This window comes from Hippocampus bargibanti, linkage group LG05, assembly GCF_051943395.1.
Source record: "Hippocampus bargibanti isolate YZ-2025 linkage group LG05, ASM5194339v1, whole genome shotgun sequence".
In the NCBI taxonomy this organism is placed as follows: domain Eukaryota; kingdom Metazoa; phylum Chordata; class Actinopteri; order Syngnathiformes; family Syngnathidae; genus Hippocampus; species Hippocampus bargibanti.
This window is the reverse complement of record NC_142738.1, coordinates 1,712,611-1,739,695: the sequence shown is the minus strand read 5'-3', so window position 1 is coordinate 1,739,695 and position 27,085 is coordinate 1,712,611. Positions and strand designations below refer to the sequence as shown.

The 27,085-nt window shown below is 40.8% G+C and overlaps 1 protein-coding gene across 2 annotated transcripts in view; it reads left to right on the top strand.

Moving 5' to 3' along the window:
- mon2 (MON2 homolog, regulator of endosome-to-Golgi trafficking) overlaps positions 1–26,878 on the top strand; it is a 36,083-nt gene extending 9,205 nt beyond the window's left edge. The window contains exons 9-35 of one of the 2 annotated variants that reach the window (XM_088996161.1): positions 563–687; positions 1,826–1,965; positions 2,771–2,924; positions 3,000–3,190; positions 3,463–3,544; positions 4,540–4,721; positions 5,583–5,695; positions 5,777–5,881; positions 6,963–7,043; positions 7,125–7,198; positions 7,271–7,361; positions 8,473–8,574; positions 10,060–10,170; positions 12,534–12,709; positions 12,785–12,947; positions 14,006–14,299; positions 14,414–14,612; positions 15,407–16,056; positions 17,517–17,660; positions 18,380–18,397; positions 20,014–20,142; positions 21,436–21,626; positions 22,519–22,579; positions 22,658–22,781; positions 24,241–24,448; positions 25,408–25,490; positions 26,283–26,878. In XM_088996161.1, coding sequence (XP_088852287.1) covers positions 563–687; positions 1,826–1,965; positions 2,771–2,924; positions 3,000–3,190; positions 3,463–3,544; positions 4,540–4,721; positions 5,583–5,695; positions 5,777–5,881; positions 6,963–7,043; positions 7,125–7,198; positions 7,271–7,361; positions 8,473–8,574; positions 10,060–10,170; positions 12,534–12,709; positions 12,785–12,947; positions 14,006–14,299; positions 14,414–14,612; positions 15,407–16,056; positions 17,517–17,660; positions 18,380–18,397; positions 20,014–20,142; positions 21,436–21,626; positions 22,519–22,579; positions 22,658–22,781; positions 24,241–24,448; positions 25,408–25,490; positions 26,283–26,446 — 4,155 coding nt within the window. In that variant the 3' untranslated portion in view covers positions 26,447–26,878. The remainder of the gene's footprint in view (positions 1–562; positions 688–1,825; positions 1,966–2,770; positions 2,925–2,999; positions 3,191–3,462; positions 3,545–4,539; positions 4,722–5,582; positions 5,696–5,776; positions 5,882–6,962; positions 7,044–7,124; positions 7,199–7,270; positions 7,362–8,472; positions 8,575–10,059; positions 10,171–12,533; positions 12,710–12,784; positions 12,948–14,005; positions 14,300–14,413; positions 14,613–15,406; positions 16,057–17,516; positions 17,661–18,379; positions 18,398–20,013; positions 20,143–21,435; positions 21,627–22,518; positions 22,580–22,657; positions 22,782–24,240; positions 24,449–25,407; positions 25,491–26,282) is intronic. The other variant, XM_088996162.1, reaches the window with a different exon arrangement.
- Positions 26,879–27,085: the final 207 nt, after the last annotated feature.

Genomic DNA, 27,085 nt, shown 5'->3' with positions numbered 1-27,085 from the left:
TAATAATAATAATAAGTATTACAACACATTCGCGCCAGCGTTTTCTCTACCCAGAAGTAACACAGCAGCAAAGTGAGGAAAGGAAAGAAAGAGGTAGAAAAACAAAATACAGGAGCTGCTGGAAAGGCAGCCAATCTCGCGGCGCCATCTTGAAGTTAAAAAAGCAAAAGACAAAATCTAAATAACAAATAATATGACAACACAAAGACACAGTCGTTCATTCTTCAGTACTTGCTGTACCCTCTTTGTGACATGAAGCAGTTCTAGAGGAAAGGGATTAGCCAGCTATCTGAATAGAGCGAGCTCACTAGCTAGCTAGTGATAAATGAGCAAGAAATTTCACAAGTTTGATTTGCTTTTGCGGGCCGAATAAAATGAGGTGGCGAGCCAGATTTGGACCCCGGGCCTTGGCTTTGATACCCGTGATATAAAGGATTATCCAGCTATCTGAATAGAGCAAGGTCCGTGTCGGCCATTTTTCAAGAGGATCGTCTGATAATACAACTTTCTTCCCTTCCCTAAAAATGCTTTGTCGTCTCCGCCTCCCCTTTCCCGCTTAAAGGTAACAGAGTGTGAGATCTTCCTGTCCCTGCTGGTCAAATTTCTGGATGGCGAAAAGCCTCAGTGGCTCAGAGCCGTGGCGGTGGAGTCGGTCCATAGGCTGTGTGTGCAGCCACATTTGTTACGGTAAGATTTACGTTTCAAGTTCGGGATACGGTGATACCTCGGTCTACGAACTCCTTGGCTTACGAACTTTTCACTTTACGAACGTTAAATTATGAAAATTTTACCTTGGTATACGAACAATTTTTCGGGATACGCACGGAGCGCCACAATGAGTGATGTGTCGTTCGCGAACGAGCCCGTTCTCCTAACAAGAAAATGACAGCCGGCTTATTTGGTCCTCTATTCCCCGCCCCCAGTCGTCGGTTAAAGCCATGTGATTGGTCAAGAACGCAGCAGTGAGGGGGGAAGGTTAAACATTTAAGAGACTGGCAGACGACAGAGAGTGACAAAATGGATAGAAAACAGTAAAATTTGGACTTGTTTCCGCTTTGATCGTTTAAAGGCAGAGTGTAGACTGCAAGGTTAAAATATCCCATCAATCAGGCTCCACATATAACCCGCACAAGCCATCTGTACACTTGATGCAAAAAGCTATCAACCCAGCGAAACAGAACACAACTGATGAGGAACAAGGTAAAATGATGGCAGAGAAAGCACCTACAAGGGATCATTCCTCAAGATGGTGAAAGAAGAAGGCTACGTTCCTCATCAAGTTTTTCATGCTGATGAAAGCGGCCACTCCATTCCATCAAGCCATGAATGACCATCACAAAGGTAAATAAAGCAACTTTATTATACGGTATAGTTTATTTCTTTAATTATAATACCATAGCACATTTATTATACATACAATAAGATATACAGTAAAGTCTCGTTATATCGATATTCAAGGGAGTCCGAAAAAATATCGATATAACCGGGACTATCGATATATCCGACCCTGTTTGCATGTAATTTTCTCCGTGCGTGCATAGAAATAGTATCGATATAACCGGGACTATCGATATATCCGATATCGATATAACCAGACTTTACTGTATTTTGTGTAGTTTTAAGGCTTAGCAAATTAGAAAGTAGAAAATGATGTTTTATGGGGACCTGGGAACGGATTATTGTCATTTTAATGTTTTCCTATGGGAAATAATTTTTGGGATACACACTTTTCGCCTTACACACTCTGTCTGGCAACCAATTAAGTTCATAAGCCAAGGTATAACTGTATTTTTAACAGTTGTTTTCCCTTTTTCTCTTTCCTCAGTTCATTCTGCCAATCGTACGACATGAAGCAGCACTCCACCAAGGTGTTCCGAGATATCGTCAACGCCCTGGGCTCTTTTATCCAGTCCCTCTTCATCGTTCCCAATGTGGGCAACGCTTCGGCTGCCAGCGCACCAGCTGGTACGATTGGGAGCTATTTTGAGACCCCCCCCCCCCCCCAAAAAAAAAAAAAAAAAATGTGATCACTCTACATTAACTCATTCGCTGCCATTGCTGAATTTATTCAGAAATTGAAAAGTGTGATGTGGACAAAACGTAGCCCCCTCCCCACCCAAATAAAAAACATGTTAAATAACTGAAAAATGTCAAATTAATGTCATTTTTAGGAAATATAACCTGAATAATACCTTTATTCTTATTATTATTATTATTATGATTAGCTGTCTATTAGCTATATAGCAAGCTAGCTATCTAACTTATCCTGTGACTGAAAAGTGACTTTGAGAGTTTTGAAAGGCGCTTATAAATGAAATTTATTATTATTATTATTACATATCTATTAGCTAGCTAGTGTTCTATCCTAGTTACTTCTAGGTTGAGTGAACGCTGGCGCGTGTGGCTGCCGCTGCTCACCCACTGCAAAACTTATCCTGTGACTGTAAAGTGACCTTGAATTTTGAAAGGCGCTTCTAAATGAAATGTATTAGTATTATTTTTATTATTATTGTTATTATTCCCAAATTTGTTTAGGTTTTGGTTTTCCATAAAGCACTGGTCAGACCTCTGCCCCCCGCCCCCCCCCACAATGGGGCATTATTTGTCTTTTGTCCATGCTAGCAATTTGTAACGGCTTCAGCTGTTGTTAAAGCGCTATATAAATTAATATATATGGATTATATTGTATTTTTTATATCCACCCCCATTTCGAGCTCTGATAACTCCAGACCCATATAACTTAGGAAATAACTAACTAAAATCCGTTAAGGTGGCTCAGGGTCAGGTCCGCAAGGCACGGCTCAGGGCGGTCCAGGTCAAGGGGGCGTCGGCGGGACCCTGACCACCCAGGCGGCGTTTGAATACCGCGGCACATGGATCCCCCTGATGACAGTCAGCGCCCAGGGCAGTGCCAAGGCCACCTAGTAAGCCCCCCTCGCCCTCAACCCGTAAACCCTCCGCCGCCGCCATCTTGTTACATCCATTTCCATTTCCGCCAGCCTTGAAATGCTAGACAAAGTGGAGCCGCCATCCATCCCCGAAGGTTACGCCATGTCGGTGGCTTTCAGCGCCTTGCTCGACCTGGTCCGAGGCATCACCGCCATGATCGAAAGGGAGCTGACGGCGGAGGAGGAAGCGGCGGCGGAATCCAGGGAGGCTCAGCCCGACCGCGACTGGCAGCCAACGCCTGGTGAGATGCCATTTTTTTTCGCTTGCGTTGTTGGTCATCCTAAGTCAAAGTCAGCTTTATTGTCAAAGATGCATGACATACGGCACAGATTAAATTAATGTTCTCTCGGACCCAGCGTGCAAGGCACTTATAATGTGGCTAAAAAAATTCACAACAGACAATACATGTAATTTCTGAATGTAAAGTACTTACAGTTCGGTGAGTGTGGCAGTGGGAAAGGGTGGGGGAGGCAGGGCTGGGAGGGAGTAATCGTCCGTTCTCGTGCGTTTCAGGAGCTCATCTGGTTTGGGAGGAGATGGTCAGCGCCTGCTGGTGTGGTCTGCTCGCCGCCTTGTCCCTGTTACTTGACGCCAGGTAAATACGCGAGATGTACTTTTCAAGTTGCAACCGCACCACGATGTGTAAATGCTGAAGAAGAAACAGCGAAGTAACAAGAAAACGGTAGTGAAAGAAATGTCACTTTTAGTCGACATTAGCGCAATTTGTCCAGTTATTGGCCGCATTCCCAACTTCAATCTGCCGCCGTGCACTTCTTATTCCAGTCTGACGGTGTCAACCCTACTGCCCGTGGACCATTTGCAGCCTGCGACATGGACATTTTGTATTTTTTTTAAAGGGGCGGGGCAGTGTGAATCACAGTACATCGATGAAAAGGTTTCTTCAGCCGTCATCTGTACTTCTTTGAAGGTGTCGGACTTTTCGCTCCTCAATCGAAAAGCTTCGTCAGCTAACTAAAATTTTTCTGGTAGCTCTGGCCTTTATAGAGGCAATAGAAGAGTTTTTCAAACTCTTTTTCAAACTCTTCTATTGCCTGAGACCGTTGCTTAGACAACACGGAAACACCCTTAGCCACACCTAGCAATGGTCGACTTAGCGTACTGGTGCTGGGACGCTAAGTCACACAAACGCACACCTCATTCGTGTTTCTCGAGGATCTCTTTCTTCTGCTTGACCGTAATTTTCTTTTGTGTCCTATTCGGCTTAACACAAGCCTGTGCTGGGGTCTTTTTCGGTCCCATGATAGCAAAAGTACTCCATTCGATAACAAACCATGTCTGCACTCAAAGAAAAATGGTGACGAAAACTAGTCAACCAACCACCGTGGCGTTGTTCGACCATGTGGTTTGGTGTTCTTTCGCCGAACACTAGTTCATATGCCAAGATTATATTCTCGTGAATGTAATGTTCGTAAGGCAAAAAGGTCGTAAACTAAAGCGTTCGTGAGATGAGGTATCACTGTATATCCCATATATTACCACAGTACATATGCGCTGATGATTCCTTCGGTGCGATCTCCCTAAAACCCACCTCCAACAGTACACTTAGAATGCCCACGTATTCTTTTGTAGCACCGATGAAACAGCCACCGAGAACATCCTGAAGGCCGAACTGACCATGGCCTCGCTATGCGGCCGCCTGGGCCTGGTGACTCCGCGCGACGCTTTCATCACGGCCATCTGCAAGGCTTCTCTACCGCCGCATTACGCCTTGACCGTTCTCAGCAGCAACGCCGCCAACTTGTCCGGCAAAGGTAAGCAAGGCTGCAACCCTGGTCGAAAATAACGTACACCTCAAATAATGTTCGAGGTATTGTGAAAATGCCATTTTGACGTGTCAGAATATCATGAAAAATATGTGAATTTAACGTGTTTGATCGAGTTGTGAGTGTTTAAATTAGAAATTAGATTTTTTTTCATAGGGGGGGGGGGTATTTAGTATTTATTTATTTATTTATTTATTTATTTATTTATTTATTTATTTATTTTTTTGTATTTTTGGGAGACCAAAATCTAATTTCCGAGCAAGTTTTGGATTAGCGGTCTGGCTGGCTAGCTATCGAGTTAGCTATCTAGTAGCGGTCTAGCTGGATGGCTAGCTATCTAGCTAGCTATCCATTAGCGGTCTAGCTGGCTGGCTAGTTAGCTACCTACCTATTAGCTAGCTATCTATATATTCTATCTATGTGAGTTACTTCCGGTTTGAGTAAACGCTGGCTCGTGTGGCTGCCGCTGCTACAGAAAAAAAAAATCCTGTGACTGTAAAGTGACCTTGAGAGTTTTGAAAGGCGCTTATAAATGAAATGTATTAGTACTACTATTTTACCGTTACTACCGCTATTACCGTTATGACCGCTATTACCGCTATTACCACTATTACTACTATTACTACTATTACTACTATTACTACTATTAACACTACTAACAACTACTAACACTATTATTACTATTATTACTGTTACTACTATTACTATTTTATTATTATTATTATTATTATTATTATTATTATTATTATTATTATTATGCCCTTCAGCCCTTGTTGAGTTGATGAAAAGAACTTCTCCTGCGGGCTCTCTGGATTGGTGACTTAAATTGTCTTTCTTGTTTTCCAACAGCGTATTCGATTCAGGGCCAGAACGTGCAGATCATCAGCCCGACGAGCGAGTCTCATCAGCAGGTGGTGGCGGTCGGGCAGCCACTCAGCGCCCAGCCACAAGGAACCGTCGTGGTAGGAAAATCCAGGCGCTGGATTGAGAAAGTTGCTGATGAACGTTGCTTTCAATTCTTTCTTTTTGTCTCTTTTGTCAAGCTGACATCCAAGAACATTCAGTGCATGCGGACTCTGTTGAACCTGGCCCACTGCCACGGCGCCGTGCTGGGCACCTCCTGGCAGCTGGTCCTGGCCACTCTGCAGGTATGAGCGCCAACTGGTTCTGCACGGCGATTAGAATGAATATAAAAAAATAGATTTGTCTACTTTGCGCTTCTTTTTAAAAACTCAAAAAAAATCTTTTTTTTAAACAAAAAAAATTAAAAGATTACAAAAATGAAGAACTTAACGCATGTAGCTGCCGCTGCTCACCCACAGGAAAACTGATCCTGTGACTGTAAAGTGACCTTGACCTTGAGTTATAAATTATTATTATTATTATTATTATTACAGTGCTACCTTGGTTTACGATCCCCTTGGCTTACGAACTTTTGTTTTCTGAACATTACATTTATGAAAATTTTACCTTGGCATATGAACTATTTTTCGGGATACACACGGAGCTGCCACAATGCGTGATGTGTCGCAGCAGTGAGGGGGGGTGGTTTAAACATTAAAGAGACAGGCAGACAACAGGGAGAGAGTGATAAAATGGATAGAAAACAGTGAAATTTGGAATCGTTTCAACTTTGACAGTTGAAAAGTGTAGACTGCAAGGTTAAAATATCCCATCAATCAGGCTCCACAAATGCCCCGCACAAGCCATCTGTACACTTAATGCAAAAAGCTATCAACCCAGCTGAACAGAACACAATTGATGAGGAACTAGGTAAAATTATCACAGAGAAAGCACCTCCAAGGGATCATTCCTCAAGATGGTGAAAGAAGAAGGCTACGTTCCTCATCAAGTGTTTAATGCTGAGGAAAGCGGCCACTCCATTCCATCAAGCCATCAACGACCATCACAAAGGTCAATAAAACAACTTTATTATTCTAAGTACGGTTTATTTCGTTAATTATAATACCATAGCACATTTCTTATACATAATATAAGGTATATTTTGTGTCGTTTTAAGGCTTATTTAGTATAAAATGATGTTTTATGGGGACTTGGGAGCGGATTATTCTCATTTTAATTGTTTCCTATGGGAAATTATTTTTTGGGATACATACATTTCGCCTTACACACTCTGGGAACCAATTAAGTTCGTAAGCCAAGGTATCAATGTATTATTGTTATTTCCACCAATAAATCCATATTCCTTCCCCATCATCGTGATCCCAGCACTTGGTGTGGATCCTCGGACTGAAACCAAGCGCCGGCGGCGCCCTCAAACCCGGCAGAGCTGCAGAGGGACCCAGTACGGTACGTTCGCCCTGCGCCGCTCGCCGTACGACAGCCCGCTGGCCATCACCTGACAACTGATTTGTCTCCGTTCCCGTTCAGGTGTTGACCACGGCTGTGATGACCGACCTGCCCGTCATCTCCAACATTCTCTCCAGGCTTTTTGAGAGCTCCCAGTGAGTACCCGTCGTGCTACTCTACAAATATTCGTCACAGCGCTAAAGTGAGCCGTATCTTGTGTGATCTAGGTACCTGGATGACGTTTCCCTTCATCACTTGATCAACGCTTTATGTTCTCTTTCATTGGAAGCTATGGAAATGGCCTACGGGACAAACAAGGTGCGTTGGGGGTGTGCATTTAAGGAGCGTGACCTCGCACGTCACGGAACGATATTTTGCGGACTAGCAAATACTCATCCGATGTACATTCCTGCCCCAGTGTTAATCTGCCTCATTGGGCATATTCGCCCGGCAACAACTATTACACTGGGACACTGCATGTTTTTATTTTTACTATTATCTAGCTATCTCGCTAGCTAGCACGCTATCTAGGTAGATCTCAATCTAACTAGCTTTCTAGCTAGCTAGCTCTCTATCTATCTAACAAGCTCTCTGTATCGCTAGCTCTCTATCTAGCTGGCTCTCTATCTAGCTAGCTCTCTAACTAGCTAGTTCTCTAGCTAGCTAGCTCTCCATCTAGCTCGCTCTCTATATGTCTAGTTCAATCTGCTATTTTATTATTCATCTTTTTACTTATTGTTTTATTGTAGTGTGCTTTGTTTTATTGTTTTTATTGTAAAGTGTCCTTGGGTGTTTTGAAAGGCGCTTGAAATTAAATTTATTATTATTATTATTATTATTATTATTATTATTATTATTATTATATAGCTCTATAGCTAGCTAGCAATCTCTCTTTCTATCTAGCTATCTCTCTATCTAGGTAGCTCTCTATCTAGCTAGCTCTCTATCTAGCTCTATCTACCTCTCTAGCTAGTTCTTGATCTAGCTAGCTATCTCTTTTTCTAGCTAGCTCTCTATCTGGCTAGCTCTCTATCTCGCTAGTTCTTGATCTAGCTAGCTATCTCTTTTTCTAACTAGCTCTCTATCTGGCTTGCTATCTAGCTCGTTCTTTATCTAGCTAGCTTTCTCCTTATCTAGCAAGCTCTCTATCTAGCCATCTCTTTATCTAGCTAGCTAGCTCTCTGTCTAACTAGCTATCTAGTTAGCTAACTCATTTGAGCACCACTGTCCAAGTGAATGACAGAAGGAATTGAAGTCAGAGGAGCTATATTTCTGTTTTTCACTTCACCACTGACCTTGGCTCTCCTTGCCTACATGCCAGGGCATGCCAGTTACCTTCAATTGTTTGAAGAGATTTGGCCAAGTGTAAAGGGGAAAAGAAAAGAAAAGTCAACCAAACTTCAACCCGTATTATCTCGCGTGTGCGCAGGAGCCGTCCCTGTTTGCCGTGGCCAAGCTCCTGGAGACGGGTCTGGTGAACATGGATCGGATCGAGATTCTGTGGAGGCCTCTGACTGGACACTTATTAGAGGTAACATGAAACACAATATTTTGCCTAAAAGGGGGGGGTTGAAAACGGCTATTCTGACCATTCATATCACAGAGAGGAGACTCCCCTCGTGAGATAAGACTTTTTTTTCACATTTTCTTTCTTATCTCCCCTCTCTCTTTTGCATTCCTGTGTGTTTTGCAGAAGGTAAGCCAGCATACTCTCATCCAAACTTCTTTGGCTTTTTGTCCATTTGGTTGCCCCTTTCCAACATGGTGGGAGTTAAGTTTCTGTCGTCTGTGCTTACAGTCTTGATTTCGAAATTTGATTTGCTGCCAAAACAGAATCTGGCACTGTGTTATGTGTTTGTGCGTGAGTGTGCGGGCGCAAGCAAAACCACAAGAAAAAAAAAAATCTGAAAAGAATTGTCCACTTGCCTCAATTCAATCTTACAATGACATATGAATTGTTAAATTAATGTTTTTTTTATAATATGATGACATTAACTCACTCGGGTTTTCTTTTTTCATGCTTGGGTGCTGATAAAGCGCTGGCTATGGCCTATGGCAATGTTTTTTCTTTTCCACATGAGGGCAGAGTTCCCCTTTTGTCCATGTTCGCGCTTTGTTCCAGCTTCAACTGTTGTTAAAGCGCTATATCAACCAATATGTATGTGTTGCATTGTATTTTGGACAGCCGCCCTCATTTCAAGCTCATATAACTCCAGACCCACATAATTTAGGAATTAACTATTTTTATTCCCTGATGAAAGCAGAGAGTCTTAGGTTTAAAACGCTGTAATGGATTGGATTGAGTGTACCTTTATTCGTCTCGCAATGGAGAGATTTACATTCCACAGCAGCAAAGTTATGAAAGGAAGAGGAAAGGAAAGAAAGAAGTAGAAAAACAAAATACATGAAATGCTGGAAAGGCAGCCACTCTTGCGGCGCCATCTTGAAGTCAAAAAAACAAAAACTAGATCATAAATAACATGACAACACAAAGTCATTCATTCTTCAGCACTTGCTGTACCCTCGTTGTGACATGAATCAGTTCTAGATGAAACAGGAGAGGATCAAAGCGTCGGTTTCACCAGTGGATCAAGGGCGTCTTGGTTGAATGTGCATGTCTACTGCTGAATGTTGAAAGCAAACACACAGCTGAAGCATCCAATGACGAAAACGGATTGTCTCACATCTCCTGTCCCGCATAAATCCGCTTCAATTCCAAGCCGCGACAGTTCCACATACGCATCGGCACAGTAGTCCTAAAACTCAATATGTTGTGGGTCCTGGAATTCAAGTGACAATGACAAAAACCCTGGCAGTGGAGTGAACACATTTTTGCTCATCGTCTGACAGTGAATGAGTTAAAAATAGCTCGGGCAATAAACGAGGACAATGAGATTAATCTGTATCTGATTAATGTCCTTCTACGGTTTTTCATATGAACTATAAAGCGCATGCCAGTTTTTCCCGTCTGTGCGTCCGTGTTTGCATTTCTACGTGTATCTGATGTGTCCCGCAGGTTTGCCAACACCCAAACTCCAGGATGAGAGAGTGGGGGGCTGAGGCCTTGACGGCCCTCATCAAAGCTGGACTGGACTACAAGCACGAACCGCCGCTGGGCCAGAATCAGGTAGCAAAGCCCGACGTGCGACTTCGGGCTTTTTTGATTGCCCAAGAAATTTCGGTCATTTGAAATTGAAAAGCGTTGGTGAACACCATTGCGGATTGTTTGAAGATGAAGCCCCGCCCTGCCCTAAAAAAAACATTTGTGATGATAAATGAAGTTGTTGATCCCTACCAATGCGATTATAGTCCTGTGTGTTTGTTTTACAACAACGCTTAACGATATTTAAAGGACAACCGACATCTCCGGACAAGTTGTGTCCATAATTTGTAAAATAGCTTCAAATGACTTGTACTGAGCGTATTTTACAAGGATTCCACCGCATATAGCTATATTTTACCTTTTAAGACTCTCGCTGAATATTCCGGAAGTCTTGTTTTTGTGTTGGTGACGAGTCCGTATGTGACGTCACTGAATGAACACCCCTGACCGAAAAAAAGGACACATTGTAGCAGTCCTTCCATCATGTCAGTGTATTTTGCTGTGCTTGTTTGGTCTGAAAACCTCGTGTTGCACCAAAAAGCCGCCAGAAGAGGGCGACCAAGCTCCATGGAAGGAATTTATCAGCCTGTGGAAACGGGCTGATTAATTCATCACAAGAGCTCGGTCGACATTTTCTGCCTCTTTTTTGGTGATCCATTTCCCCCCAATGTTGTCTCAAAATGGCACGGAATAAATTCTTTAATCGATTGCAAACATGTATGCTTTCCTCTTCAGGACTATTTGAATCATATTCATAACTGGATGTGTAACAAGAAAGCATATTCTCCAAATCTGAAGCCATTGTTTTGATTCTTCAGCAATGCAAGACGTCTTGGCGTGACGTCACGAACTGGGGGCGGGACTTTCTGAAAATGGCCAATTTGCAGCTCAATTTTTTTTACAGATTTTGGACACTATGTCATTTTTATTGGTGTTTTGCATTTGACTCAAAACATTAGCCTGCGTGTTTTAGGTATTTTAGATGCTATAAAACGTTTTTCTGATGTCAGTTAGGAAATTAAAAAATGATGTCGGTTGTCCTTTAAAATTCTGTATGTCTCTATGGCAAAATGAGTCAATAAATAACGGATTTATTTTTTATTTTTTTTTAACGAAACATCTGTCACCAAAATGAACAAATGCCATTTATGCACAAATGCCAAAAGTATTTCAGGTACAGTCAAAATTGTTATTCAACCATAATCCGTTCCAGATACCGGTTCCAAAACTGATTTGGTTTAAAACCGAAATATTTCTCATGATTATCAATGTTTGCTTTCTTTTGGTAAATCATGATTGAATAATAAAAACACGCCTGCTCACAATGGAACGCGACACAAGGAAGTGACGTATAAAGAATCCGACAGGAGTCGAGTGGTGCATTCAAGTGCGCTCAGTTTGGTCAAGAACCCACCGAGGCATCAAAAAAACGTACATTTTTGGTCGAAAACCAAATTGGTCGAGAATCGAGATGTTGGAAAAACGAGATTTTACTTTATTTGTGCAATGGAGCAGCAAATAATGCTTGAATTGCTTTTTGAAACCATATTGCAAATCATCTTTCCCCATTCAAGTGAATGGAAATACCATTAATCCGTTCTGGCCTTTCTAAAAACACTACTGTCCACAAAAAAAAAAAATAATGTGAAGTTCAAAAACAGAGGTTTGACTATTTAAAATTCTGTATGTCTTTATGTCTCAAACATTGTTATACATATTTTTTTTAAACAAAACATCTGTCAACAAAATGCCACGATTTGATCTCTGCCAAGAGTCTTTGAGCTACAGTCAAAACTGGGTTTTTAACCATAATCTGTTTCTGTCTCAAATCATCTTTCTCCATTCAAGTGAATGGAAATACCATTAATCCGTTCTGGCCTTTCTAAAAACACTACTGTCCACCAAAAAAAATGTGAAGTTCAAAAACAGAGGTTTGACTATTTAAAATTCTGTATGTCATTATGTCTCAAACATTGTTATACATATTTTTTAAAACAAAACATCTGTCAACAAAATGCACAAATGCCATGATTTGATCTCTGCCAAGAGTCTTTGAGCTACAGTCAAAACTGGGTTTTTAACCATAATCTGTTTCTGTCTCAAATCATCTTTCTCCATTCAAGTGAATGGAAATACCATTAATCCGGTCTAGCCTTCGGAAAAACACCCAAATTTCATCCGAAAAAAAATGTTTTAAACGAAACATCTGTCACCAAAATGCACAAATGTCATTTATGACATTTGATCTTATGACATTTTTTTTATCTCTGCCAAGAGTCCTTCAAGTACGACTTGCATTTGTTTGTGATATGGCAAAGTCATATCCTGCACATCTGTCAATCTCAACAACCAAGTTCACCGCCCTCCGTGTCGTTGTCTTCTCCAAGCGACTGCAGCTTCTACTGCTCAACCCCCTGAAGGAACTTTCCAACGTTCTCCACGCCGACATCCGCCAGAAACAGCTGGAAAGCGTCCTCCAAATCCTCCAGAGCCAAGGGGACAGTCTGGGCCCCGGTTGGCCCCTGGTCTTGGGTGTCATAGGAGCAATCCGCAATGATCAAGGGTAAGCGCCGGTCAAATTTCTCATTAATCGCGTCTTTAGTGTCTCATCTCCTCCGTATCTCCGTCGCGTCCTCAGTGAGTCGTTGATCCGAACAGCCTTCCAGTGCCTGCAGTTGGTGGTGACCGACTTCCTACCCACCATGCCTTGCGCGTGCCTCCAGATTGTAGTGGATGTAGCCGGAAGTTTCGGCCTACAGAACCAGGAACTCAACATCAGCCTCACCTCCATTGGCCTCCTGGTGAGCTTTTACGCTAGGTTGTCCTCGTGAGCCAGGTTGAGTGAACGCTGGTGCGTGTGGCTGCCGCTGCTCACCCAACAGAAAAAAATGTATCCTGTGACTGTGAAGTGAGAGTTTTGAAAGGCGCTTAGAAATGAAATGTATTATTATTATTATTAACACATCTTTTAAAAATTGTTTTTTTTTTTAATTTAGCTTGTTTTTTTTAATGCCAAAAAAATTAGAATACATTTTCAAATATTGAAAATAATAATAATAATAATAATTTATTTAGATGGAGTTTCTATGCCAAAAAAATTTGATTACATTTTCAAATACTGAGAAAATTCAAAATTAAAAAAGTCAAAATAATAATTATTTATTTAGATTTATTTTTTATGCCAAAAAATTAGAATACATTTTCAAAATTGAAAACATTCAAAATAATTAAAAAAAATCATAATAATAATTTATTTAGATTGATTTTTTAATGCCAACAAATAGAATACATTTTCAAATATTGAAACAAATTATTATTATTATTATTATTATTATTATTAACATGCATCTTTTAAAAATTGATTTTTTTTTTAAATTTAGCTTGTTTTTTTAATGGCAAAAAAATTAGAATACATTTTCAAATGTTGAAAAAATTCATAATAATTTATTTAGATTGAGTTTCTATGCCAAAACAATTAGAATACATTTTCAAATACTGAGAAAATTCAAAATTAAAAAAATCATAATAATAATATACTTAGATTGAGTTTCTATGCCCAAAAAAATTGAATACATTTTCAAATATTGAGAAAATTCAAAATAAAAAAAAAAAACATAATAATTTATTTTGATTTATTTTTTATGCCAACAAAATTGAATACATTTTCAAATATTGAAAAAATCTATTATTATTATTATTATTATTATTAGTGATGGTAGTAGTAGAAGTAGTATTCTTATTATTATTATTATTATTATTATTATTATTATTATTATTATTATTGTTATTGTTTTTATTATTATTGTTGTTGTTGTTGTTGTTATTATAACATGCTTCTCCTATTTTCGTCATTCCTCAGTGGAACATTTCAGATTACTTCTTCCAAAGGGGGGAAGCCATCACAAAGGAACTGGTGAGAGACGAGGAGGCCCAGCAGAAGCAAGCCCGGGAGAAAGGAGAGACCCTAAACAGGCCTTTCCACCCGGCGCCCCCTTTCGATTGCCTCTGGCTGTGCCTGTATGCCAAATTAGGCCAGCTGTGCGTGGATCCGAGGCCCGCTGTGCGCAAAAGTGCCGGCCAGACCTTATTTTCCACCATCGCCGCGCACGGGACTTTGCTGCATCAGCCAACGTGGCATATTGTGGTCTGGAAGGTCAGCGGCCAAGCGTGATGATGACCTTTTGAAAAAAAAAAAAATATATATATATATATATATATTTTTTTTTTCATGAGCTTCAATGGTCTGCTCATCTTTATGCCGCTTTAGGTGCTGTTTCACTTGCTCAACTGCGTCAGGACGTCGTCCACCACGGCGGATAAGGAGAAGATCGAGTCCGGTGGCGGCAATATCCTAATTCACCACTCGAGGGACACGGCGGAGAAACAGTGGGCCGAAACGTGGGTGCTGACTTTGGCTGGGGTGGCCCGCATTTTCAACACCAGGCGTTACTTGCTGCAAAAGTTGGGTGAGTCAGTCAAGCACCACAACAAAAATACAATCAAAAAGTCCCTCATTCTGGAGTAAGGAGCATTTGATTTCATAAATGTTCTCATTGGATTTCATAAATAAGTGTGTGTGTGTGTGCACGCGTGTGCCTGTAAAAAAATTAATAAAACAAATGTTTGTGTGTGTGTACGCGTGTATGTGTGTGTGCATGTATGTATGTATGTGTGTGTGTACGTGTGCGTGTTTGTGTGTGTATGTGTGTGTGCGCATAATATGTGTGTGCGTGCATGCGCGCGTGTGTATATATGTGTCCATATGTGTGTATATATAAATATGTATCTATGTGTGTATATCGTGTGTATATATATATATATATATATATATATACAGTAAAGTCTCGTTATATCGATATTGAAGGGAGTCCGAAAAAATATCGATATAACCGGGACTATCGATATATCCGACCCTGTTTGCATGTAATTTTCTCCGTGCGTGCATAGAAATAGTATCGATATAACCGGGACTATCGACATATCCGATATCGATATAACGATACTTTACTGTATATGTGTGTGTGTGTGTGTGTGTGTGTGTGTGTGTGTGTGTGTGTGTGTGTGTGTGTGTGTGTACAGTAAAGTCTCGTTATATCGATATCGGATATATCGATAGTCCCGGTTATATCGATATTTTTTGGGACTCCCTTGAATATCGATATAACGAGACTTTACTGTATATGTATATATATATATGTATATGTATATATGCATGAAAAAAAGAAGCTGAAGAACAATTTGTTGACCTTTGACCCCACAGGTGATTTCTTCGAGGCCTGGGAGGTCCTCCTGACCCACATCCAGTCGGCGGCGCTCAGCAAGAACAACGAAGTGTCCCTGGCCGCCCTCAAGAGCTTTCAAGAGATCCTGCAGATCGTCACGCCCGCCGCCAAAGACTCGGACAAGACGGCGGACGCCTTCGCCGCCATGGGGGTGCCGCCCGCCGTCCTCATCGATCCCCTGTCGGCGTCGGGTCCCGGCAGACCGCTGGTGCGCTCGGATTCGCTGGTGGAGCGGCTGACGCGCTACAACGGCGCCGAGCTGCAGGCCCCTCCGCCGGGCGAGGAGTCGGCCTTGGAGGACTTGGCCTTGTGGTGGTCCGCCTGGAACACGTGGTACCGGACGGGAACGGACAGCACCAGGCCGCCCGGCGCTCAGACGGAGAAGCTCTCCTTCATCCCCAGCCAACCTTTCCTCACGGCGCTGGTCCAAATTTTCCCGCCGCTCTACCAGCACGTCAAGGCCAACTTCAGCATGGAGGACCTGAAGAAGCTCGGCGTCATCCTTCACGGCGCCGTGTCGGTGCCCATCAGCAGCGACGCCTCCCCCTTCATCCTGCCCTCCTACACCGAGGCCGCGCTCACCGGCCTGCAGGAGGCCGTGCTCACCGCTCTCGACGTTTTGCAGAAGGTAAAATTGGAAAACTTTTTGCTTTCAGACAATCGGCAGCAGCTGAGCTAGCGGGGATGACACGACGCTTTGATAATCATATTTAAATATCAATGTCAAATATTTTTACAAATATATGTAGAATTAAACATTTTCATATATATTTATTCAGAAATGTATAAATTGTTTAATAGGATAATAATTAATTAAAAATATAATGTTACATTATGTATGTGTATTTTTTAATTTGTATAAAGTATTTTAAAATATATAGAATATTTGTTTAAAAAATATAGAATTAAAATGTTTTAATTAATATCTATTTATGTAGAAATCTATAAATATGTTAATAGGATAATAATTAACTATAAATATAATCTTACATTTTTTATATACATTTTATATATATATATATATATATATATATATATATATATATATATATATATATATATATATATATATATATATATATATATATATATATTAAACATAGAATATTTGTAAATATGTTAATAGGATAATAATTAAATATAATATTACATTAAATATATTTTTAATATATATAAAATACTTTCAAAAGATATAGAATATTTGTAAAACATATATAGAATTAAAATGTTTTAATATGTATTTATTATTTATATAGAATTATATTTATACTAAATAATTCTAAATATATGTTTACATATTTTTACATGTATATATGTAAAATATGGAATATATACATATATATATATATGTGTATGTATGTGTGTGTGTGTGTATGTATATGTATATAGATATATAGAAAGAGAGAGAGATCGTTTGTAAAAAATATGTACAATTAACGTTTTAATAATTATTTTATTTAAAATATTTAGAAATATACAGTAAAGTCTCGTTATATCGATAGTCTGAAAAAATATCGCTATAACCGGACTATCGATATATCCGATCCTGCGGCATGTAAATTTTCTCCTTGCGTTCATAGAAATAGTATCGTAATAAGCAGTACTATCGATATAACCCATATCGATATAACGAGACTTTACTGTATTAATAGGATAATAATTAATTGTAAATATAATATTACATTATATATAGATACATACATATGTAGCTATCTAGACAGATAATGTTCTTCTCAAACAATAATTTTATTTTTATTATTATATTATTTATTTTTATATCTTAGATTTCCTATGCCATGTGGTGTTTTGTCCAACCGCAAAAAAAAAAATTACATTAAACCCATTTTCTTACAATCTCAGCAGTCGCGCAGGTTAGCCAAAACGTGAACGTAGCATTAGCTAGCGGACGGCGTTTCTAACAAACGGCGACAATCCTAAATCGAAAGCAGCAGATGTCGTTAGAATAGCGCTCGCGCATCTTCCAATCGCCCGTCACATTCCGACGGATGACGACAGCGTCTCCTTGACGGATATCAGCAGTGGTTTTTTTTTTTTTTTTTTTTTTTCTGGCTCTTCTCCACGCCGCAGGCCATCTGCGTGGGCCCGGAGAACCTGCAGGTCATGTACCCGGCCATCTTTGAACAGCTGCTGCTTTTCGTGGAGTTCTCGTGCAAACCTCCGCAATATGGCAGAATGGAAACCAAACACGTGGCCAATGCCAAATACAACCAGGTAACATTTCAGACACAACCGTGGCCATTTTGTTTCCTCCCCCGTCTCACCCGTCTCACCCGCCCCTCATCATCCGCTCGATTTATTATTCATAATTCCTTCCTTATTGTCCAGCTTGAAGGCATAAAAACATTCATTTTGAAAACAAGTCCGGCTCACGCTGAACAGTGGAACCTCCCAAGTTGTACTAAATTGAGGATCAATATTTTTTTTTTTCTTTATTTTTGTGCGTCAATGAATAGCCATTCGTGTCTAGAGTCATGGCAACAAAAGTGAGCACACCCGGAAATGCAAAATGGCTGTCCGCTAAGTCGTTTTATGTTTTTTTTCCCCCCATATAATCAAAATAATCATTTTTTTTTGCTCGACTTTGGAAGTTCCGCTAACGCCGGCAAGCGGGGACAATCGCACTAATAAACATTTCCAGTACTAACCCCGAATTCTGCTTGACTAGCGACACCCCTCTGTCCACCTCCAACTCGGCGCAGCCCACCCTTTCTAATTTCAATCCGTCTTTAAATTGTTGACGCAAACTAAATTCCAAAATGGATGTCGCGGGTGGTCTCATCCAACTGATCAAATGTTTCCCAATCAATCTCTCTGGATGACTTCACTTTATTGATCTAAAAATAATAATAATAATTAGAACGAACGTGCAACGTTAATTTCAAATCTCTTCTCATTCTGTTTCTCGGGACTACTCACTGACTGGTTTTTAGATCCAGCTCTTTGCGCCGGTGAGTTTACATTCCCTTTTGTTTTTGTAACGTGCCGTGACCCGCACTACCGTTCGCGCATTCCAGCTTCCTCCGGGGGGGGGGAGTCAGCGGGATAAGCGATCAAATTTGCATGAGAGCTTCTCGCTCACTCCGCGTTCTGCCGCCTGCCATTCACTTCCTCCGCGGTGGTTGGCGTTTGTGTTTGTCTGATTATTTAAGGCACCCCAGCCACCCCCACCCCTCGTGAGCTTTGGTGTCTTGACTGAGCTCTGGCTTGTTTGTGGCTTGTTTTATTTTTGTAATAATAATAATACATTTCAATTATAAGCGCCTTTCAAAACTCTCATCATCACTTTACAGTCACAGGAGAAGTTTTTCTGTGGGTGAGCAGTGGCAGCCACATGCGCCAGCGTTCATTCAACGCAAAAGTAAATAGATAGAAAGCTAGCTAGCCAGTTAGTAGATAGCTAATAGCCGACAGATAGCTAGCTAGATTGATAGCTAGCGCGATAGCTAGATAGTTAGCTAGCTAATACACTGAATGTCACTATTAAATACAGATAGATAGCCACTTAGATAACTATATAGCTATATTTTGCTATATATTTAGCTAGTTTTGCGGACCACGTTGGCTAATAGATAGCTAGCTAGATAGCTACCCACCTAGATAGCTATTTTGCTAGCTAGCGAGATATCTAATTTATTAGCTAATACACTGACTGTCACTATTAAATACACAGATAGAAAGCTAGCTAGACAGCTAGTAGGTAGCTAATTGACAGCCAATAGATATCTAGCTAGATAGCTAGCACTTAAATAGCTATATTGCTAGTTAGTGAGATAGCTAGTTTTGTGGACCACGTTAGCTAATACATATCCAACTGATAGCTAGCTAGATAGCTAGCCACCTAGATAGCTATATCGCTTGCTAGCGAGATAGCTAGATACTTATTTAGCTAATACACTGAATGTCACTATTAAATACACATATATAAAGCTAGCTAGACAGCTAGTAGATAGCCAACAGATTGCTAGCTAGATAGTTAGCTAATACACTGAATGTCCCAATAAGATTGTTCACAAATATTTAGGACATAAAGCCAACTATTTTGAAACATCTTTTGGCAGACGCCAACAAATTGTCTTTCTGTTGAATTTGAATGGTCGTCTATTTCAAAATAAAAGGGGGTCATCCGTTTCTCCAATAGCCTAGTAGTTGATAATTTCCTTTTTATTTTATTTATTTCCTTTTCTTTTTTTTTTTGGTGTTCATTCACCCTTTTTATTGCTTTATTTAATTTATTTATTTTAAGTATGTATTAAATTTTTGCTCTTCCTCTTTTTTGCTTTAACCGTGGTCCACTTTTCACTAGAACGCACGTCTCGGTTTTGAGTGACAATGTCATGGAGGTTTATGTCACGCTAACTCTCCACGTCTGCCTATGATCGGTTTTGCGCATGGCAACGCGACCCCATTTTTCGCCGACACCTCCACAACAGTGTCAATCAAAGCCGAGCCTCGTGATGCGGCCATCTTAAAATCGGCGGCCATTTTATGATTGGATGCTAATGCTGCCATTTTGTTTTTTTGTGTGTGTGTGTGTCATATCCCACCCCCCACACCCACCTCGCAGGCGGAGTGGGTTGCCTTAAACTACGTGCCCTTCGCCGAGCGCTCCCTGGAAGTCCTGGTGGAGCTTTACCATAAAACGGCCTGCCACAAGGCGGTCATCAACGAGAAGGTCCTGCAGAGCATCATTAAGGTGAGTGAAGGGGGGGGGGGGGCATTAGAAGTGGCTGTTAACTCATTCACTGCCATTCCTGGGGAGGGGGGTTGGTGCAGATAAAGCGCTGGTCAGACATCTGGCAATGTTTGGAGGCAGAATTTGCCTTTTGTCCATGTTAGCGCTTTGTTAAAGCTTTGGCTGTTGTTAAAATGCTATATAAATCAATATGTATGTATTATATTATGTATTTTTTACATCCACCCCCCATTTCAAGATGAGATAACTCCAGACCCATATAATTTAGGAATTAACTCTAACTTTTTTTTCTGATGAAAGAAAAGCGTCTTAAGGTTTCTAACGCGATATTGAATGGCAGATATTTGCATTTTGGTTGTGCATGAACATTTGCCGTATCTGCTATCTAACTAGATAGCTGGCTATCTATTAGTTATCTATTAGCTAGCTAGCTAACTTTCTATCTATTTGAGTTATTCCGTGTTGAGTGAACGCTGGCGCATGTGGATAAAAATAGCTGATAGATATCTAGCTACATAGCTCGCCAGCTAGATAGCCATATAGATAATACATAGCTAGCGAGATAGCTAGCCAGACAAGGCAACAAGATGTTGTAAGATTGGTGCATAGCATTGCTTTCGGTAGAACTGAAGCTCCTCATCTCACTTGAACACAGTTCTGTAGCTCCTTGGTGTTATGTATTGTATTTTGTACCACTGCCCCCCTTTTCAAGCTCAGATAACTCCAGACCCCTATAACTTAGGAATGAACTCATTTTTTTCTGAAGTAAGAAGAGAGTCTAAGGTTTCCTATGCTGTATTGAATGTTGATGTCGTCCTAAAACTTAATACAGGTAACATCCGACTTACGACCACCTGTACTTACGACCACACAGCCAGCATCTCACTCCCACACAGCAATCGACCGTGTGATGGCACCAGAGGGGGGAGTTTACGAGTCTCTAGTCAACATTTTGAATGTATTTTGACTTATGACCATTTTGACTTACGACCGTTTGGTCGGAATGGAACTCGGTCGTAAGTCGGATTTTATCTGTATTCTGCGGGTGAAAATGACAAAAACCCTGGTTTTTATAGTCTAATAGTCTAAGGCTTCTTGAATGTTTGTAGTCGTAAAAGTGAATATTCTGTGGTTCCTGCAATTCGAGTGACAATGACAAAAACCCTGGCACTAATGTGGACACATTTTTATCCACATCGTCTGGCAGCGCATGAGTTAAACATAGAAAACGACTTTTTTGGTGGGGTTTGTTTTGGTTTTAATGGTCCGGTGTCTCCTCTCGTCGATTTCCAGACGCTGCGAACGCCTCTGGGCTTGAAGTACGCGTGTCCGTCGGAAAGCACTTGGAAGCTGGCCGTCTCCTCCCTGCTGAAGGTTTTGTCCATCGGTTTGCCGGTGGCCCGCCAGCATTCCTCATCCGGGAAGTTCGACACCATGTGGCCCGAGTTGGCCGGCGCCTTTGAAGACTTTCTTTTCACCAAAAGGTACGGAACATATGTTATTTGCGCCCGTGGATTTTTTTTTTTGAAGACGTTTTGGGAAATTTGCTTGGCTGCATGACGACGGCCCAAAATGATCATCGCGATTGTGTAGGATCCCATTTTTTATTCGCGGTCATTTGTCATAATGACTCATTTCGTCAGGTAAAAGGTTTCTTTTTCCCTTTTTTTTGTGTCACCTGAAGCTCAATCGACTGGTTTTCATGACAAAAATACAAGCTCAAAATTGTAATTATTCTATCAGGACATTTTTAGGAATCACGCTTTTTTTAATTTTTTTCGTGGGGGAGACTTGATGGGAAAAAAAGGGTTTGCGACACATGTCTCCTGGAAATCAAATATTAATTAAAAAAATATTATTTGCTCCCATTCCCAAATGTATTCAGGAATTGGAAAGCATGACCACTAGCCTGTGGTGGGGTCTTTTTCGGTCCCATAATAGCAAAAGTATCCACTCGATAACAAACCACGTCTGCACTCAAAGGAAGGGGGTGAAGGAAAACTAGGTCGCCAGCCACCGTGGCGCTGTTCTGTTCGACCGTGTGGTTTGATGTTCTTCTGCCGAACACTACTCCGCCAGCCATTGTGGCGCTCTGTGCGTTTCCCGAAAACTAGTTTGTGTGCCAAGATTATAGTCTCGCGAATTTAATGTTCGTAAGGCGAAAAGTTCGTAAACTAAAGCGTTCATAAGCTGAGTTATCACTGTATTTTGTGGGTTCTGAAATTTGAGTGAAAATGACAAAAACCCTGGCACTGCAGTGGACATATTTTTGCACGTTGTCTCGCAGTGAATGAGTTATGCTATCCAATGCACATTTTATGCTATTCAATATTTATGGTATGTAGGTCACTCATCCAGCTTCATGTGCTTTTCCAGCTCCTCTCCGGATAACTTATCCATTCAGGAATTTCAGAAGAACGAAGCCATCGATGTGGAGGTGGGTCAATCTCGTGAACAGCCGGAACAACAACAACAACAACAACACACATGACTTTGTGTGTTTTTCATTGATTAGGTGGTGCAGCTGATCAGCAACGAGATTTTACCTTTCGCCACGTTCATCCCCAAAGACTTTGTGGCTCAGATCATGGCCATGCTCAACAAAGGCTCCATCCACTCACAGTCGCCTTCATTCACGGGTAAGATGAAACTCGATGCCAGCCGCCATTTTTAGACATGGCTGCGGGTAGCCATGTTTTTTTTTTTTTTTTTTTTTTTTTTCCACGAGCCACATTGTGGTTACGGATTCCTCTTGGGGGCCCGTTATGAATTTTTAATCCCACCCACATATGACATATACAGGTAACATTCGATTTACAACCGGTGCGAGTTACGACCACCCGCACTTACGACCACGACATCAGATTGAACAAGTAGGATGTTTATTTGCCGGAGCGCAGAGAGCTTCTCTCAGCATTGTACACAAACTATTTTTTTTTAATCGCTGTCAAAGGACCATATATAGCGTTGTGGCTGCGTTGCCAGATGCGCTCAACATTCAGCATGCCTCATTTATTTTTACAGAGAATATTACAACATTACACAAAATGAGGATACAAAACACGGGGCGGCGCTCGATCGCGCGGGTTCGGCGCAACGAAAACGCTGCGTCGGGCCCACGTCGCCACCGCCTCTTTGAGACTTTTTTCCTTCGGCGTACGCCTAAGCCCGAGCGTGTGTGTTGGGCGACCTCTTCTGGCTTCTCCGTTAGCAGGGAGAGCGATTTTTAAACAGCCCGTATGTGTGGGAAGCCATGCGTATTTGGGTCAGCAGAACGACACAGTAATAAAAATTGATAATATAAAATGATAAAAATGACACTAAAAGTTATGATTTATAATTGAACTGTAAGCAGTTTGGTATATCATAGTGGTCAATAGAAAACGTTCTTTAATAACAACAGATTGACATTTTATAATATTCTGTCGTATAAACCTTGCATCGGCCATTTTGAATGCTTTTCAATTTACGACCGTTTGACTTACGACCGTTTTGTCTGAACTGAACCCGGTCGTAACTCGGATGTTACGTGTTGAATGCACAACAAATTAATGAATAACTACTTTCCAAATTTGAAGTAAAACAATAATGACCGTTATTGTGGTTTACAAGGGACAATTTGAAATTTTGGTTCGGACTTTAGCAAGCATCATGCAATTTACCAAGTTTGATTCGCTTTCGCGGGCCGAATAAAATGAGGTGGCGGGCCAGATTTGGCCCCCGGGCCTCGACTTGGACACCTGTGCTCTACCAGATTTCTGATTTGAATCTATTTTTCCCCCTTTTCTCAGAAAGTAACACATGCTCATTTCAATTACCGTTTATTTTACTTTGACAAATGTATGTTTAAAAATAAGATCGTTAGGATATGTTAGAATTAAGAGACAAATTACTATTATGAAAATGACACATTGTTACATATATGACGACTGAATCAATATTTTGGTAGTGCGATGAATAAACACACTTTAATCTACTAATCTACTTAAATCTTTGAATCCGACCACCTTGCCTCCGAAGCAGCAAATTCTTCTGCAACCGTCACCACGTCTTATGTATTTGCTTCCCTTCTCTGTTTACCCCCCCTCACCCCCACAGAAGCCGAGATCGACGTCCGCATGAGGGAGGAGTTTTCTAAGGTGTGCTTTGAAACGTTGCTGCAGTTTTCCTTCAGCAACAAGGCGTCCACGCCTCAGGAGGGCTTCATTTCGCGTATGGCGCTCTCCGTTCTCCTCAAAAGGTCCCAGGATGTCCTCCAGCGTTACGTAGAGGACGAGCGCCTGAGTGGGCGTTGCCCTCTGCCCAGGTACAATTACATGTATGGAACATGGATGCAACAGATGTTAAAGGACAACCAAGTTGCGTCCATAATTTGGAAAATGACTTCAAATAACTTCTACTGAGCGTATTTTACAGAGATTCCAGCACATATAGCTATATTTTACGTTTTAAGACCTGCGCTGAATATTCAGGAAGTCTTGTTTTCGAATTGATGACGATCCCCTAAGTGATGTCAGGAAGGGAACTCCCGTGACCGAGAAAACGACACACAATGCATTTTGGTTACTTTTTTTCATCTGAAAACACCGTGTTGATGGCGAAATTAGAAGGAAAATGACATAAATAACGCCATGGTGAATCGTTGGAGCTCGAATTGATACGGAAGGACTTCTTTCATCGATTGCAAACATTTATGCTTTCCTCTTCGGAACTATTTGAATCATATTCATAACTGGATGAGTAGCAAGCTGGACTTTAGCTAGCTAGATAACTAGCCAGCTAGCTAGATAGCTATATAGTTCATCGATAGCTAGCTAGCTAGATAGATATATAGCCAGCCAGCTAGATAGCGAATAGATAGCAAATTGTTAAATCAACATCAACCGTATCTGCATGATTATGACAGCTTTAACACTTTTAGTAGAAGTAGAATTTAATTTAAAAAATTTAGAATTTTAGACTTTTAGAATTTTGGAGTTTTGGAATTTTAGAATTTTTTTAATGTTTGGAATTTTTGGAATTTTGGAATTTTAGAATTAAATTTAATTTAATTTTAAATTATTTTGCTCGTCATTATACATTGATAGCATAGATACGGTCGATGAGAAGGTTTCTTGTGAACATATAAGGTGCCTATTTCGAACATTCTTCTTCTACAAATTACCATCACCCAAAAAAAATATGATCACATTTGAATATTGCACAGCCTCTTGTGGACTTTTATAGTCATATTTAATTTTTATTATTTGCTTTATTTCTTCTCAGGCAACAAGTCACCGAAATTATCTTTGTCCTGAAGGCCATTAGCACTTTGATGGACTCGCTGAAGAAGACGCAGCCCGAAAACGGTATACACTCTAACCCCCCTTGCCCCCATTCCCGAATTTGTTCGGGTTGTAGTATTTCTTGCGTAGGGGTGCCGATAAAGCGCTGTTTTTTTCCCTTCCATCAGTGGGCAGCATTTGTCTTTTGTCCATGTTGTCGCTTTGTTACAGTTTCAGCTGTTGTTAAAGCGCTATATAAACCCATATGTATGTATTGCATTGCATTTTGTACACCTGCCCCCCATTTCAAGCTCAGATAACTCCAGACCCATCTAACTTAGGAATTAACTTTTTTTTCTGATGAAAGAAGCGAGTCTAAGGTAACAGCAAAATCCTTCACTAAATCGCCATGGTAGGGTGAGGTTCAATTTGGATCCTTCCTCATAACTTTGCTGCTGTGAAATGTAAATTTCTCCACTGCGAGACTAATAAAGGCAAATCCAATCCTACAACCGACTTCTTAGGCAACATAGACTTTGTTACGCTGATGAGGTGATACCAGAGCAAATGGGGCAATCAGGTCAGTCGTATACCTCATACTCAGGCATAGAAATAATCAGTCAGGACAATAGAAGTAATCAGTGTAGCCGCAGGGGGTAGTCCTCTAAACTACCAGAAAATTTTAGTCCACTGACGAAACCTCTTGGATGACAAGCAAAACGTCCGACACCTTCAAAGATGATGGCTGAAGAAACCTTCTCATCGTTTGTGGGATAAACTCATTTCCATGTGCCTGTAGGTATGACTTCTGTGATTGCTTTCCTTCACTTATTAATGTATTTATTTTTTTTGTTTTCTTCCTTCTCACCAACTCAGTGGACGACAGCACGTGGGCTCAAGTGATTGCCTTGTATCCCACTTTGGTGGAATGCATCACATGCTCCTCGTCAGAGGTCAGCTCGGCCTTGAAGGAGGCCCTGGGGCCCTTTAAGGACTTCATGCAGCCCCCCGTCACTAGAGTTCACAATGGAGACTCCTGATTTTTGATTATTTGTATTTTTATTTAATTTTGTTTTTTTTTTTTTTTGGCGATAAAGAAATCATGAATGTGTCTTTCTTGATCCAGGTGCTTTATAAGTACATGAACTCCACTCGTGCGACATCCAACGGTGACATGAGGTGACCCAAAGTGACCCAAGAGAAGCCAAAGTAGGCGATTGGTCATTGGCTACCCTCCCTAACCTTGAATTCGCATAAACAGACTAACCGCACTCGAGGTAGAGCGTGAGGTCACCGAGTCAAAGGTTGGTCTGAAAAGAAAGACATTTTGTTGTTGTTTTTTTTTGGCGACGGTGACCATTTTATGCAAGGAAACAAATCTGAGCTGCAACATTCCATTGTCATCTTTAGCCAACCATCTGTGAAGAGACGACCTGAACGTACTGAAAATAAATCCCACAGTTCTACAATCAGTGTGCCTGCTCTCTATCTGTATTGTTTGTTTGTTTGTTTGTTTGTTTGTTTGTTTGTTTGTTTGTTTGTTTGTTTGTTTTTTTAAATGGAAGGACTGTAGAGAAAAGCCACCCAAAAATAATAATACAGTGATACCTCGGTTTACGAACCCCTTGGCTTACAAACTTTTCGTTTTACGAACGTTACATTTATGAACATTTTACCTT